At 34.8% G+C, this 18,028-nt stretch overlaps 1 protein-coding gene across 1 annotated transcript; it reads left to right on the top strand.

The window, feature by feature from the left end:
- Window positions 1–8,865: 8,865 nt before the first annotated feature.
- On the top strand, window positions 8,866–13,474 carry LOTGIDRAFT_142903 (hypothetical protein; the record flags this gene model as incomplete). The annotated part of the gene is made up of 6 exons (XM_009052583.1): window positions 8,866–9,044; window positions 10,369–10,502; window positions 10,870–11,045; window positions 11,659–11,754; window positions 12,375–12,447; window positions 13,314–13,474. The coding sequence occupies 6 exons, from the start codon at window positions 8,866–8,868 to the stop codon at window positions 13,472–13,474; spliced, it is 819 nt and encodes a 272-aa protein (XP_009050831.1).
- Between the last annotated feature and the right edge of the window lie 4,554 nt (window positions 13,475–18,028).

Below are 18,028 nucleotides of genomic sequence, written 5' to 3'. Positions count from 1 at the left end.
ATCTTTGCAATATATGGTAAAGTCTCAAGAAAAGACCAGTCGTCATTTTGACCTTCAAACGCGGATAGTTCCTGACACACATGGATTTTTAAGGCTCAAATTTCGACGTTGAGCTGAAATGAAGATTCGTTTATTTATAGACTATGTCTGTTGAAAGTCAGATGCTCTGTAAATTATTATATTTTTTCAGTCTTGATATTTGGATTGATATCTGTTGCCGTTGCATTTTTCATATCTTATGTTAAAGGTCCTTTAACGCAGGTAGGATTTTTAGAGCCTTTGTTATTGATTTGTAGCTATGGCATCTTCACAATTTCGAGCTGTTCCAAATTTTGTAATTATACCTTGACTGCAATAGACACTTTTCCAACTGTCGAAGGATACTTAACCATAGGAACTCGTTGAACGGTTCGCGGACAGCAACCTCAAGAGCCACTGATCACATTGGAATTTTACATTTTGAATTCAGGTAGTGATTAGTTTAATGGCGTCGTTTCTTGGACCTTTATCCGGATTAACCTTATTAGCAATGTTGGTTCCCTTCGCAAATGCAAAGGTTTGTATCTTCATTCTTCTTAATATCGACTACCTTGTCAAATGTCTTCCCACACTGATGCAGTTACAGGCTGGGTTCCTCCTTGTCAGTGGTCTGGTCCGGGGTCTGTCAGGACAAAGTTACTTGTCTCGTAGATGAATAAAAATAATAGAAGAGGCCAAATTCAAAAGAGCGAATCGGCAACAAGTGCGGGGTTATATTGTAACGTGGGATCGGGGACAAGGTTACATTTGAATAATCCCTGCAGTAGGGTAAATATAGAGGACACACCTCATAGTACTTCTCGTTTACAATTATTGCTGCCGATTTCGTCATACTTTGGAAGAGATGTTTGGTGAATGGGATAGTTTTGTTTGTCAGGTTAAAATGCTCATTGGCTTTGTATGTAAAAATATTTCTATTTTGAACGCAGTTAATTTCCTTTATTTCAGGGTGCCATTGCGGGAGTTATATCAGGTGTTTTGATGACATGTTGGATCTCATTTGGTTCGCTCAGCAGTTCGACATTAATTAAAACTCCAGAACTACCACCAACCTATGTAGATCAGTGTATTGTAGACAACAATTCAACCTTGCCACAAAATTACACTATGGCAGCTTTAGATAAAATTAGGATATATGAAAATTATGAACCGTAAGAAAGTGTCTTTTTTTTTCTTTTTTTTTTAATTGGCAAATAAAAGTGTTCATTCTCGTCAACACGATCATCTGAATGCATGACGATGTTTTGAACAGAAAACAGAAATCCACAACAAGCTTTGACATGGTCATACAAATGTATGATATTTTTGAACAAATGTGTGATCGTGTTTGAGGATGCCAGTGTAAACAGAAATCCACAAAAAGTTTGGGTATAGTCATACAAATGTATGATGGTGTTTTAAACAAATGTATGATGGTGTTTTAAACAAATGTATGATGGTGTTCTAAACTAATGTATGATCGTTTTTGACGATGTTAGCCAGAGCAGACAGAAACCCACAACAAACTTTGACATGGTCATACAAATATATACTGTTTTGAATAAATGAATGATAGTTTTTGATCAAAATTTGTGATCATTAAGCATGAAATAAGCTTTAGTCAATTAAGATATGAATACAGTTTTAGAGTGAAATACGTTTTAATTTGACTGAATTTACTTTGGGGAGCAATAGATTTTGAAGAACTCTTCAGAGGACGAATGATCTCACTGAGGTTGAGAAGCACTGATCTATATATCCCTGGTCCTTTTTTCAGAGAAGGTTTGGATAGATTGTACAGTTTGTCGTATTTTTGGTTCGATATAGTTGGCATTCTTACAGTGTTCATCATAGGATGCGTTGTTAGTCTGATAACAGGTTGGTGTTTAGACTTTCTTTCCCATTAACTTATGTTGCGAGCACACCAATGGATTGGGTTGACGATATTTGTCGCCAACTAGAGTTTTGTCCAGAGTTTCACCGACCGGCTGCAGGGAAAACATCTCCAGTCGGTCGTTTTCCACTATGTCGACAATCGGGCAATGGAAAGGAAAATGAATCTGATTGGATGATGACGCTCTGTCTTGCAGACGATAAAACAATCGGCGACAAATATCATTATTGATACTACAAAATTTGTAGGATTTAATCCTGTCGCCAACGCGATGGTCTTGTCGTGGAAGCACGGGCACATGCGATATTTTACCCAAGATTCGAATCGTCGACAAAAATCGTGTGCGTGTGCCCACAGCATACAGAGATTTCGTTTAGTTATGCGCACTGGATTAACTGAATGAGTTCGGGCCGTAGATTGAATTAGGTTGAGGCCTCTCCCTCGCTTAGGCGGCATGTGAACTCACTCCACTAATTCATTTGCAATCTCTTCCCATGTTAAAACACGAAATTCAACCTTTTAGAACTTTTTCCAGAAATCTCGTTGAAAGCTTTCCAATATGTCGAATGAAAGCCTGACCAATCCTCAGTGTCTCCTAAAAAATTCAATATATGATGACCATAAAAGTTTTGAGCTACTAAAATTGAAAGTAGACTACGACCGGTTTTACTCATCCGCTAGAGTTTGGCAGTTCACAAAACGGCTATTTTTTAGAATTAGCCTTCCGGTCTCTCATCATCTCACCAAAATCTTAAAGATAATGCAATTTCAGATATCAAATTCCAAATCTAGACCAAAAGTTACCCAAAAACAGGCATGCAAAAACCCCAAAAGGGAGAGAGAAAGAAGATTTCTATAAGTAGCCTGGACTACAGAAGATTTCTAAAAATAGCCTGGACTACATTCGTATACAATCATTTGCATAAAATGTTTTAGTGGAGTCAATCCAGGTTATTGCTGCAGAGATGCTATTTGCAAAATAACATTAATAGCAGGCTGGCATTGCTTCAAATATCCAATGAAAATGATTGTGCTTTTATGAAAATCACCCCATTGGCATCTCTGTTTTAGGTCCAGTGAAAGCAGAAGATGTCGATAGTCGGTTAAAGTATCCTGTGTTTGATGGATTTTGCTGTTGTCTACCAGAATCCGTACGTCACCATTTACGATGTGGCGTAAAATATCAAAAGGTAATGATTAATTTTAATCATAACGTAAACATGACCTTACCTTCCAAACGTACTTACAAGAGTAAGCAAGACCTAATATTCTCTCTATAAGATTGTTCGCTTTGTCAAAACAGTGTTCAAAGGAAATGGAGCGAAAAATCCACCTGTTGCAATTTAAACCTGGACCCTAAATGAGAGGGCGTCTAACTCACTGCATGGGCGACCCAAGTCAAGTTACACAAAAACTAAATTTTATGTTTTTGTATGTGCTCGTGATGCCAGTAGAGAGATGTGCATTAACAAGACTTTTCGCTTTTTGGTGAGACAAAAGAGCCCAGAATGCATTCCCTTATACATTACAGGAGGCAAAAGACGATAAATACCATGTCAACGATAAAGACGCAGAAAACCAGGAAAAAGCACCTTTCCGGATACAACAGGAGGAGATGGAAATGGACAACTGTTCTAGACAACCACTGAATATTTAGAGGGAGATTTTTTATTTGTTAATAGGAGGATAATTTATTTTAGGGATTGTTTTTATAAATATCATTATTGTTATTATATCATTTACTAAATGAAAGGTATTTTTCTGTCTGGTATTTATTGAAGAAGGTTAACACCATGTAAAGTGCCCAATGTGGCGTGTACTTTGTGCATTCCCAACTGTCGAGAGATCTTCAACGTGCAGTCTCTGTTTATCGCACTACCAAGACAACACATTATTTTACCATGTCAGCACAAATATAGTCGATTTCTTAACAAGCAGTCCAAAATTTTGCATGAAAACGATATCTCCCGATATCGAAAGTGAAATTAGGATTGGATATCGGACACGGTCTCTGGTAGTATGAGGTAGCTGTTGCTCGCTTACTTGAAGGTCCAGGGTTCAATCCCGGCATAAATCGAGATAATAACTTCGGATTTTTCAACCGGTTTCCCACCGTCAGTAATGCAGGTAAGGGGGGTTCGACAGTTGGAAATCGAAAATAGCAGGCTAATGCCGATGTCCTGGCAAAATGTCCCTCATTGCACTCTGCATGGCGGTATCTGTCTTCATTAGCCCCCATGTTGTAGAAAAGTAGGACGTAAAACTCCATTAATTTCATCTCTGTTAAGAATTGTTCTCGGTAGTGGCCTAATTAGATGAGTTAGGGGCTCTACCCCAGGAAATTATTTTTAACATATTATTATGCTCTCCTGCATAAATTTTCTGGGTAGGGGGCTCGTTGACGTGGTTCAACCAGTTCCTATGGTAGTGGAGCCACTGGTTCTCGGGTGTACATAATATACCTTTGTTGGAAAGTGTTTCTTTGTCAATTGTGTCAGTAAATTGAAAACATTAAAAGGATTAGCTAATCTATAGCTAAGCTTACAGTAGTGACAACTAAACGAGATTGTCGCTTAATTAATTAGATTAATTATATTAATTTCACTTATCTTAATGAAAGCCGTTGAAGAGTTGACTTTAATTGCAGTAAACGTTGCCTTGGGTTCATTAACGCAAGCCCCTTATAAATTTTGCGCAAAACCATTTTGGAAATTAAGTAGTAAGTAACTGACTGTATAAAAGTTGAATCCGATTTTCTCAAATTTTAAGAAGATACGAACACTGGTTTAGGTAGGAATTTAAGGCCGAGATATATTTGGAGATAGGTATTGGCCCATAGCAGATTTACTTCAGCAGATTTACTTCCGAATAGCACAGACCATAAAACACTCCGGCTGCTTTTAATAGCACAACGTCATTGACCAAGGAGATTTATTTTGAACCAAAATACATTTAAGTGTTCGGGATCCATATGACAATCATGAACAGGACAGTAAGCTTTCAAGGATCCAAAGATCGACTTGAAATGGGACAGAAGAACTACTATTCAGATCTGGTGGAGAAAAACAAAAGGCGGTATGAAATGCTCGAACGGCGACTTCTTGGGAAAAGTGACACAAGCGATTACATTGCTCGATGTAAGGATATGCTCGATGACATCGATGACAAAATTGACGCCATTTTTCAGAATTTGGAGGAAGCCCGCGAACGAGATCGTTGCATAGATCAAAATTCAATAGATTTACATATCGAAGATGAATTTATACTAGATTATGACAATGCCGAATTTACCTTTGAACCCGATAATTTCGAGTGTCAAAGCTCTTTAAGTGACTGTCATGTTATGACGAAGCAAGTGAACCTGGACCAAAATTGTGACAATAGTGATTCCAGTCATGTCCGTCACGTCACCGTCGTGACGCATAACTTTATGCAGAGTGTGACAAAGAGTGCTGAAAATTCCAAAAACTTATACAAAAAAGCTGTTAATTATTTATTTAGTCTGCCAAATCTTAATTCGAGATTCGTGTATGCCTGTTCTTTAGTGAGAGCGTAATATTAGCTACGAAATTTCGATCCTGCGTTCTGTGTTTTGTCTGGCTTTCATGTTAATTTTTTGCTTTTTTGTGATAAATTCCACCAATTTTGTTATTTATATAAGTGTATATATCGAAATAAATTTTTAAAAAAATCGCCTTTTGTTTACGGCAGTTGTGGGTTCTATTGGTCGGCTTTTGAAAGTCTGTGGACCTTGAATAAGTCATCTTTTCTCAATATCAAGAGCTGTAAAAACAACTGCTAACCCGAGAAAGATCGAGGGGTAGAAAGGATCGCAAGCTGTTATCGTTGTGTGAGCGAGTCAGCTTAGGTGGCATTCCCACTCCACACAGAAACAAGCTGAGATTAGAATGAAACAAAACCTTATATAGGCTAGTTCATGTACATCACATGAAAACAACAGAGATATCTGAACATAGCCTAGGAATCCAACTCATTGCCACTTTCCTTTTCTTAATTCTCTCTCTCTTATACAGACCAATCTGACTGTATTTGACCTTCTCCCGAATTGCCAACTCCCGACAGGACAACAAGCACAGAAAACAACATCACAACAGTGCTGCAACCATGTTGTCTCTTCAGTGCCCTATCTGCAACTGACTAGATTAAGTTAAATCATGTAACCTTACATCTTACTAAGCATGCATATTGAACACCTGCTGAACTAAATATAGATATGATGAAATACATCAAAGACATCGACAGGATGTTGTTACAACAATGTTATGATAGTGTTGCCGACAAATTTATAGAGACAGTAGGCCCATGGGGTTACCCGGTTACACTTATAAAAAGTGGTTTATTCTTATTAAGCTTATTAGGCGTATTATTACTGCATACGTAGGATCAAATATATACCAAAGTGACTGAGAATTTCTGTATCTTTGACACGGCCATGTCCTTCATCGGATTTTTGAGAGATGCTGACTCAAAACTACCAACATATTTGTTTCATCGTTAGGTTAGGGCATTTATAGATCTCTACACAACGTAATCTGGAACAATTCAAAATATCATCGTAATATCATTACGTTGCCCTGTTGATTGCATCTGTGACACAAACAAAGTGTCCATTTCAAGAAAAATTGTCAGATTCACGCCAATTTCGTGTCAATTCATTTTTATGTCGTAAATATATTTTACGACAACAGAACGACTTTCGGTTTAGTCAATACCTATTTTCGGCATGTGTACTTTGGAATAAAATATAGACGGAAATCATGGCTATTGACGTCTTTCAGTGGATAATTATCGGTCTTTTATTGCTTTTACCTATACTGTATGAACTTAGCACGACTTTTAAATATTATGCCAAGTTTGTTTTTTATTATGCAATTATAAATTGCCTGGCGTTGATGGTTATGGTCACTGGAATATGGAGGCCCAAGGATGTAAACAATATCTGGTTTGTGCAATTTTCATACCCTTCAACTTATCATGTTATGTCGCATTTGATCGATGTACTGGGTAACACAGTTATGTAGAATAACAAGCACAAGATTTGGTAGTCACATAAGTAGTAAACCCACTTTCAGGGATATCCCTTTAATGTCCGTATTTTGTCTTCACTTTGTTTATGTATCATAGTGGATATTTGAACCAGTGAACCTGTTGAGATGCCTTACTGCTATTTTACCAGCATTTCCAGACACTTGTGCACTGTAAATTAATGAATCTAGTGTCAAAATGCAATTTAGTGATGAGATAAGGATAGCCTATATGTAGAGATATATTGAACAAGGTCCAGCTGCCTTGAATTCGTCTCTAAAACCACGAACGATCTATTTATGTACTGCACTTGAGTAAATGGAAGTGCCGGCTAAATTGTCAAAAAGAAATTCGATGGATTCACGTCTTTGTAACCACGAAGCTTTCGCTTATTTGTAACAAACTTTTGGTCAATCGTGGAAAATATGAATGATCTTATTCTCCATTTCTCTGAAGCTTCATTGGCTATTAGAGATTTGATTGGCCATCACAGTAGGTCATTAACTGTCACACCGATAGACTTAAATCTTAAATTGATGAGTTGTCATTTTATCATTCAAAGACAGATAATTCTGAACACATGGATTTGAAGGTTCAAATTTTGATGGTGATCTGTGAACACTATTACTGATTAGCTCAGCTAAAAAATTTCAGTTTCTGAGACTAAAGTATGATTAAAAAAAAAATGGTTTACTTGTCCCTTTAATATTTGCTTGTGTAGCAGATTTAGATCAATTTCATCCTCTGTATTACTTTGAAAATGAAAATTTATGATCAGGTCATCAGGTAGAATTTGATTTCAATTAATATAATGGTGCTTTATTTGCTCAATTTGAATATAAATGAAGTATTATCACATTAATCGGGGTTATAGGTGTTATAGAAGATACTCTCCTATAGAAGCACTGCCATAGGTCACAAGTAGAGACTATGGATTTCAACATGAAAACTATTTCAATTCAAACAGAATATGTTTTACAGAAGATTATTCATAGATTATTACTTCTGGAGAGATTACAAGAAAAAATATATTAAACTCAAATTTCAATGCAATTGTTTCAGGGAGTTGATGAAAGAAGTTCTAATCTACCATGAACCAATACATTACTAAAGTTTTTATGTGAAAAATCTAAAATTGAAAATACCAAAATACAATGTTTCTCATAAACTCTTTACAATCTCTTTATAGGGTATGTGCCAGAATTGTTATTGGTTGCCCAAGTATTTCAAACTAATTTTGTGTTCAATGATGCAATTTATTCTAGTGGCCAGTTCACATAGCTATATTATGAGTAATTGTGCTCAAAGCTGTTTCATATTTTAACGATAACACAAAAAGGTTGATGTGATTCGCCCAGCTTTCCTTTTTTTTTTGTAAATTCATGTGTTAAACAATGAAATGAATGAATTAACATATCTGCACCTAATTAGGCTGATTAAGGCAGGAAACACAATGCAGTACGCTATGAGGGAAATTTTGATTGGATAGCGGCATAAGCCTACTCTTTTTCGATTTCCAACTGTCGAGAGATCTTTAACTTGCACAGCCTGTAGCACGCGGGACCTCAGTTTATTTTCCAAACCGAATGACTAGATGATTTTTCAGTGTCAGCACATCTGACCTACATTACTGGGCTGAAAAATTCGGAGATTGTACCTCGGTCCTTCAAGTTCAAGAGCAAGTGTTTAGCACACCGAGCCATCATATGCAAGGCTTAGGCATACGATTGTTGGATATAGAGTTTGTTATATATCTAGATTTAACAGCAAGGGTATACTTGTCTGTATGTCATGAAATGGCCATTTAGGCATTTTTCATCTACCAATATGCCTCTGCCTTTTTGCCATCATCATATCCAAAGATGCTCCAGGTCCACATTTAGTGTGTATGTGTACATCCAAATAAGATGGAATTACTTTTAGGCATAACTTTAGGGTTACTATTTATGATTTTAGTACTTTATGATCAGTCCAACACTTTAAAATTTTATATTAAATTTGGCGTGTACTATGGACTTATCACTGCATTGGCATTACCAATTAGTTTAGTGTGTATATTTAGACCTGCAAATGTGAAAAATATATGGTTTGTAAAATTGGATAATGATTCATAATTATGTTTTAAGTATGCCACTTTCCTGCACCTGTTATGGACATACTGATGTGGGGAATGGAGGAAATGTTTTACAGGATATTGGCATCAATGGCAATCAAATTTTTTGTGTGTATTGGGGACCACAATAGCAACAATTTGCACCATTTCAATTTTCGATCAGATGGCTGTAGTTCCTGCAATTCCACTAAAACTTAAGTGTTCATTGCCAAATATGCTTTATTACATGAGATCGTTCTCATTAAGTGATGTCATCAAACACTTAGATTTATTGAAATTGAAGGAAAAACAGACATCTGATTGAAAATTGGATTGGTGCAAACTGAATTGGTGTAAATTGAAGCTATTCAAATTTTAGAAAACCTCTTTACAATCCCTTTAAAAAAATGTGAATTTTCAACATATTTTGGTCAGATAGAAATAGGAAACAAAATTTTAGTTGTGAAATAATTTCAAAGAAATCAATAATAGAGTTCATAGATCAAGTCAAAGCTATGTAACAAACTTCAGTCATACAAATTATAGAACTTTGATAATTGCTGTTAATGTCTGATGATTTTTGTAACATCTGGGCTTCAAATTTCATTTTTTGTCTTCCCACACTGTTCTGTGCTTGTACAAAGGACTTGGGGAAATGACACAAGAAGTTTTCTTTTGGATAGGAGCATCTTTATGTATCCTTTTGACTCTTCTATCCTTCCTGAACAAAACTGTGGAATATTATTTCAAGTGGTTGCTATTTTACTCCATTGCCCACATTGGGGCGTTTATGTTTGTCATACTGTATTGGTGGCGGAAGAGAGATGCGAAAAATGTGTGGTTGGTTTTTTCTTTTGTGTGAATTTCCATTGATCTAGATTTGGTTTTTGCAATAATTAATTTGACTTGTATGACATAAGCTTACTCTCTATTCTTGACACCCAATGTCTGCCACTGATTTTGTCACTTGACACCTGATTCAACTGATTTTAACACTTTATGCCACTGATTATGACACTTTATGCCACTGATTTTGACAGCTTGACACTACATGTACCGGTACTTAATGGAACTGATTTTGTCTCTCGACACTTGTTGCAACTGATTTTGACACTTGACACTTATTGCAACTGCTTTTATCTCTTGATACTTATTGCAACTGATTTTGTACTTTGTTACCCAAATCAACTGATTTTGTCCCTTGCCACTTAATGTACTAGGTAATGATTTGGAATTATTGTGAAAGCCCTAAATGCTTCTGACAGAAAATCCATAGATTGATATACAACTTGACAATTAAGATTATATTATGTTGTAGGATTGTGGTATCATGTATGAAGATGATCAGAAAATTGTTTGGTATTGAAATAGAGGTACGTGGTAGAGAGCATTTAAAATCAGAAGAACCATACATTCTAGTCAGTAATCACCAGTCATCTTTAGATTTCTTTGGTAAGTTTAACACAGAATTGAGGATCCTGTCATTGTGGCCAAACCTCTTGGTATTGGTTTTTATACCAATTTGTTCTGAATCATATCATTATGTTCTTATTGCATATAATTAAGAGTTTTAACCAATCATAAATGTCCATATATGCACAGTCTGGATAAACTAAAAAAAGAATTTTTGCCATTTCTTAATCAATCACTCATTGGAATTCTTCTAATCCAGCTCATTATGAATTAATATTGGACATCATGGTATTTTTCCAAATCATTAGAACACCTCTACTTTCTATTCATATAAGTATTAGCATTTTCATGTTCAGAAATGAAAATAAGGGAACACCTCTTTAAGATGTATTTTCTCTTTTTTCAGGAATGATGGAAATATTTCCGGAAAGGTGCACAAGTCTGGCGAAAAAGGAATTATTTTATGCGATATTTTTTGGTGTGGCAGCGTGGATGTGTGGTACTATATTTATAGATCGTTTGAACCATGATAAAGCATTAGGCACACTTGAAGCTACAGCCAAAATTATTAAAGAAAAAAAAGTAAGATTATATCTTTAAGGGACAGGTGTGCCATTTTAGTCTTGAATATTAGTCTTCAGAAGTACTAGAAATGTACGAAAATCACATAATTCCCTTAAAAATACTTCAGACTAGGAATTTTACTCTTTATTTCTATATATATATGTCTTATCTACATATCACGAGTCGTCATTTTAACATTTAAACACAGATAATTCTAGACATACATGGATTTGAGGGCTCAAATTTGGATGGTGAGCTGTGAACCCTATTACTGATTAGCTCAGTTTAAGAATTCCAGTTTCTGAGACTAAAGTATGATTGGACAAAAAAATGGCCTACCTGTCCCTTAAAATAGTACTGAATGATTTTGGGATAGTAATTGGCTGCATTATGATGAATAATAAGATCATCTTTTGAATGGTAGGCCATTCCCTACTGCAACACTGACAAGGATTTTGCATTCTCAAAACTATGTCAGGGTTGAATCCCAGAAAGGCAGGTTAGCAACCAACCCATCCCTGCTCCCTTTAATAAATATTTGGCTGACCATAAAAGTAAATTTAAACAAAATATACAGACTATTGCACTAGATTTATTACTATTATTTATATCAGTGTCTATCATCTTGCAGTTAAAGGTGTATATTTTTCCTGAGGGTACTAGAAATTCAGAATCTGGGATGCTACCATTTAAGAAAGGGGCATTTTATTTGGCGGTTCAGGCTCAGGTAAGCTGAAATGTTACTACCATAAATTCAAGTATTCTTACCACAAAGTATGTATACTTGGATTACTATAAAGAATATCCTTACCCCAAAGCATGTATACTTTATATATTATAAAAATATTATTACCACAAAGTATGTATAAGCTTACTTGATATATTATAAAAAAAAAAGTATCTACCACAAAGCATGAATACTGTATTTACTAAAAAAAAATATTCTTACCACAAAGTATGTATGCTTGATATATTATAAAAAATGTACCTACAACAAAGTATGTATACTTGATATATTATAAAAATATCCTTTACCACAAAGTATTATTACCACAAAGTATATATACTTGATATACTATAAAGATAGTATCACCACAAAGTATGTATACTTGATGTATTATAAAGATATTATTACCACAAAGTATGTATACTTGATATATTATAAAAATATCCTGACCACAAAGTATTATTACCACAAAGTATATATACTTCATATATTATAAAGATATTATTACCACAAAGTATGTGTACTTGATATACTATAAAAAAAAAGTACCTACCACATAGTATATATACTTGATATACTATGAAAATACCCTACCACAAAGTATGGTCTGTATTTTGTAGGTACCTATAGTCCCAGTTGTCTTCTCCACTTATTCTGATTTTTATTGTAAAAGAGATAAAAGATTTGAAGCTGGTAAGTTGTTTTGCCGTTTGGTATTTTTTTATAGTTGGCAATTTTCTATTTTCTAATTTCATCATTATTTGTTATAGTGTAAATTTATCACTGAAATATTGAATGACAATTTTCTATTGCTGATGCTGATGTAATTTTTTTCAAAGGTCAATTTTCACTTTTAATTTTTGAATAGTTATCACCAAATTGCATACGTTTTTGGTTGTCAATGGTTACTTTAAGTTGCATATTTCTATTGCCTCTAAGCTGTACATCATCATTATTTTCAATGACAATTTTCTATTGCTGATGCTGTTGTTATTTTTTTCAAAGGTTAATTTGTACCAATTTTCACTGTTAATTTTTGAATAGTTATTGCAAAATTGCATACATTTTTGGTTGTCATTGGTTACGAGTTGCGTTTTTCTATTGCTTATGAGCTTGTACATGCCTCTCTCTGACCAATATTTATAGAATTATGTCCCATCTAATACCAGCATGCCTGCCGTAATGATGGTTTCTGGTATAAACTGAACTCGTATATAATGTAAATACTAGGATGTAAGGTGTAAGTTGCAGAAGAGAGTAACCTGTCCTGCCTATCTTCCGGTTCCATACATCAAGCTCAAGATAGCTCTAAAAAAAAATAATTTTGAAGCAGGTTTTGAATCTGGAAAATTTTATGTTTTTAATTCAAATTTTTTTTGAAATTCTGATGTAAAAATATTAAAACAGAACCTAAAAAAGACCTGTTGTTATTACTCAAAGTTTCACGCTATGCACATTATTGCGGGAGTATATAGTCGTCAGCCCTGTCTGTCGGAATGTTTCATTTAATGATAGCTCTTGTCAACCTCCCGGACCATCGCCATCTTTTCATTTTACAGGAAAATGCGTCATTCAGTGTTTACCAAAAATATCCACGAAAGGTCTGACGGCAGCCGATGTTGGAGAATTAACAGAAAATGTACGAAAAGACATGCTGGACGTCTTTAACCAGATATCATTAGAAATGCGACAACCAAAGTTAATCAACGGTTTTAAATAATTGTTTGCAATCATTATTTGTTTATTTGTTTGTTTGTCTATTGGCTGGCCTTGAACTCTTGACCAGGGTCATTGGAAGCTGTGTACAGTCATTGAATCTTTTGTGTAATTCAAAAGCTATTAAAAGCAGTATTTTAAAATTAATTTTGCAAATCCCCAAAATTTTGTCCAAGTTTGAAGTGCGCAATTTTTTTTTTCCATACTTAAGGTGACCTGACACCATAGTGATAACTTGTCATCTACCTACCTACCATATCGATTACCAGTTGTGTATGATTGCGATTAATGAAAGTGGCTATGTGTACCGAATGCAACTCACAACTCGGTTGCATGAGAATTGTGTTCGAAACTTATGACTGTTATTCTTATTCACAACCATACAAAACTGTTGATCGTTATGGTTTTTAGGGAACCTTAAATTATGTATTGGAAACTTTCGGTCATTCGTCGAATTGTTCAAACAGTAATGATATGATAATCATACAATACTGAGGAGCTGTGTTATAAGAGGCCTTCTCTCTTTGGAAATTGAAATTAAATTTCACGTCGTTGAAAAATGTCTGGTTGGCAAAAAAATAAATGATTACCTATCCCTACAGGAGAAAAACAAGGCCAGCCAAGCGTGTTTGTGTATAGCTTTATAGCATATCAAATTGTTTATTTATAGAAACTTTTTAATCCCAGTGATTGACCAATCATTTTTGTTGGAAATGGTTTATCTTTGTGTACATAATGCTTTGCTAGATAAATTTGAGTTTGTGTAAAAAATTCCATACTCTAAAGCGGCCCATACACGATCAATTATATTACACAATAGTATTGCACAATCGAATTGAGTTATTTTTCTGACCGACACACACGATTCAATCAAATCGCACAATAGTATTGAGCAAAAGTGCATCATTTATACTTTAAACTTCGACCAGAATGGATGCATCGATCGCTATCGCGTTGATATTTGCTTCTAGACGTAGAAAACGGGGCAGACGAAGGATTTGGGCAAAACAATGGTTTCTAGAGCGTGGACGTAAGTTCGGCATGGGTTAGGGCTGTTCTTGGTCCATTAGGAATAGCATGGCATTATAGTACCACACTGTAGGCTCATACACATCATCACTACCAGCACCTGATTTTTTTGAATCCATAACTTTTTTCATTTCTTTTCTGAAGTTCGTTCGAAGAGAATTCAGTTTTTTCTTTACATCATCTTTTTCCCAAGTAGGATACTTCTCCTTAAATTTGGTTACAAGAACCTTATAAGCCTGGTCTTTCATTGTCCGATTACTATATTCTTTACTTTTGATATTCCATAATACAGGATGTTCTCTATAGAGTTCAATGCACTCCAATAAGAATTTTTTCTCTTGGGTGGTGGACATGTTTCCAGTAGAAGGTTGTCGTGTAAAATGAATATATTGCACAATATAATTGAAAAATCCCACACACTGTAAATGAAATAATTGCGCAAGCCTGAAAATTTCTACCAGATTTAGAAATTCTGAGGCTTGCACAATACTATTGTGCAAGCCTTCAATATTACCCACACACGGTCAATATAACTGCGCAATGTCAGTTCACGCAATACTATTGTGCGATATTATTGATCGTGTATGGGCAGCTTTACAATCTGAGTTTTTTAAGCAGTTTTTCTCTACAGTATTGAATATGTGGTAAATGGGTATGAGCTCGAGCTCGAACATTAAGGGATATCGTTGTATTGATTTTTGTTTCACCATTAGATAAAGGTTAATTTAAGCTCACTTTAGGATCACTTTTCAATGATAAAATCTGACATAATTTACAGTGGCTCAACTAGATGAGTGGGCGTCTATGGACTGGGTTAGGGCCCCTCCCCTGCATTTTTTTGAGGGTTTGTGCCCGAGGACTTGGTTCAAGCAGTTACTATGGTATTTATTAAATGTTGCTTTATCAACTGGTATAGCAAATATTTAGATTCAGTTTGTCCCTTATTCAGAAAAAAACTATAAGGTCTGTATTGTGAAGCAATTCTGTGAAAGTAATTTCTTTGGTATTTTTACTTAAAGGGACAGCTTCGCCATCCATTTTGACCCATTGTCTCAGAAACGTGATATTTTTAGCTAAGCCAATCAGTAATAGCGTTCACAGCTCACCATCGAAATTCGTGTGTATCCAGAATTATCCTTGTTTGAATTGTTAAAATGACGACTTGTCATTTCATGAAACTCTGGCATATAAATATAAAATAGAAAGTGAAATTCTTAGTTAGAGGCATTTTTGAAGAAAATATGCGATTTGTGTTTACGTTTCTAGTTCTTCTGAAGACTATTTACAATATATTCAAGACCCAAATCAACACCTGAAAATGTGGAATCTGTCCCTTTAAAAGATAGTAGATAACTGCAAGTATTAAGCTAGCTTGTCCATTGGTTTAATATTATTATTGGTTAATCTAATTTCTGATAATTTTATGTGATTTAAAATACCAGCTTCAACCTTATGATAGTGATTTTGTCGAACTTGTCGGAGATTGGGAAAAAATTGCTACATTGAGCACTGCTTGGCATTCACACATCATTAGCCGAATCAGGTGCAGAAGATTTGTATAGAAAGTCCCTTTCATTTCATTTACTTAGACTTTTTCTCAATACTATTTAGGGCAAAATTTTATATTGTCCTTTTATATGAAACATTTGTGTGAATTCAGGTATTTAATATGAACCTTTGGAAACTTATTATATAGTGTGCTAAATTTCATTCTTAAATGTATTTGTTATCTTTGTAAAATATTGATAAAATCAAATTGAATTCCATGAAAGTCTGTTATAAAAACATAGCAACCACGATCTTGGACCCCAGTGACTGAACATTTTGTCAATGGGTATTGGGTTAAGGTGCGGGCACACGAACGGTCTTGGTCTATTGTCGCCGATTAGAGTCTTGTCTTGAGTTTCAACAACTGGCACGGGCACACGAGGAGGCAGAATCTCCAGTCGGTCTTTTTCCACCATGTCGATAATCACGTGCGGGGCATGCAGTTGAAAGGAAAAGGAATCTGATTGGATGATGACAGTCTGTCTTGCAGACAATAAAACTATCGGAGACAATTATCAAACTTGTTTTTTATTATAATTGTCGGCGACTCGATAAACTTGTCGTGGAAGAACGGGCACAAGCAAGATTTTACTCGAGATTTGAGTCAGCGACAAAAATCTCCGACCAAGACCGCTCGTGTGCCCGCACCTTTAGGGCAATATCGCTCAGTGGTGTTAGTATTAAACTAAGTCACTAACAATGTGTTAGTATTAAATTGAGTTACTGACAATGTGTTGGCAATAAATTTAGTCACTATCAATGTGTTAGTATTAAATTGAGTTACTGACAATGTGTTGGCAATAAATTTAGTCACTAGCAATGTGTTCGCAATAAATTTAGTCACTATTAATGTGTTAGTATTAAATTTAGTCACTAACGATGTGTTAGGATTGAATTTTGTCACAATTAATAATGTATTGCTTAATTGAGTCACTAACAATGCATACTACCTCCAAAATTTGAATTTTCAACACTGGCCAAAATGAGTTTTTGTTCTATCAGTGGACTACCTGGTGTCAAAACTATAAAACAGAATCACTCTATGGTCCAATAAATCCATAATGCATGTTTCAATAATTACTTAATGCATTATTATATAAAGATTCTATTCTTTAGTCATGGCACCTGGTAAGTCCAACTGATATATACTCTTATTGACCAAGTTTGAGCCTTTAATTTTTTGTTGTTGACCATTCTAAGAGGTAGTATTCCTTTTAGTAGTTAATGATTCCTTATAGAACTCCATAGCCCAATATTCAAGGCTGTATCGAAATCCATTTTAATTTTTAGCTGTAACTAATAAATTCTTTGGACAGTTGTAATTTATTAAGTCCGGATATATTCTCCGACGTGAAAATATATCAGGAAAAATCTAAGAGAAAGTCGTGAAATAGTAAGGATTAATAAGGGGAAATGCAATCGATTAATTATTCTGAAAGGGGTAATGTAAAGAAAAATTTTGAAAACTCCTTCATTTACAGTCTTGATATTGACACGGATAATTTTTAAAGTTTTAAGTCGCAGTGTTAATACTGGTAGAAATATATTGAAAATTAATTCAAATTATGTGTATTTATACTTAAAATTATGGATTAAATCCTTTTGAACGAATCAAGAAAAGTAGTTATTTTTCAGTGAGCAGGTGGTTAATTGACAATGAGCTCAACGATTGATCACTCAATGAACAGATCAGACCAAAATACCAATGATTGATCAGATCACTCAATGAATAGATCAGGCAAAAACAATTAGTGATCACTCAATGAATAGATCAGATAAAAATAAAAATTATGAATGATCACATAATGACGGATGGATCAGATCAACGAATTGACAATGAGCTCAACGATTGATCACTCAATGAACAGATCAGACCAAAATACCAATGATTGATCAGATCACTCAATGAATAGATCAGGCAAAAACAATGACTGATCACTCGATGAACAGATCAGACAAAAATAAAAACTAAGTCTGATCA

Source organism: Lottia gigantea (genome assembly GCF_000327385.1).
Source record: "Lottia gigantea unplaced genomic scaffold LOTGIsca_188, whole genome shotgun sequence".
Taxonomy (NCBI): Eukaryota; Metazoa; Mollusca; class Gastropoda; family Lottiidae; genus Lottia; species Lottia gigantea.
The sequence above is the reverse complement of the archived record's forward strand: the minus strand, read 5'-3'. Positions and strand labels throughout refer to the sequence as shown.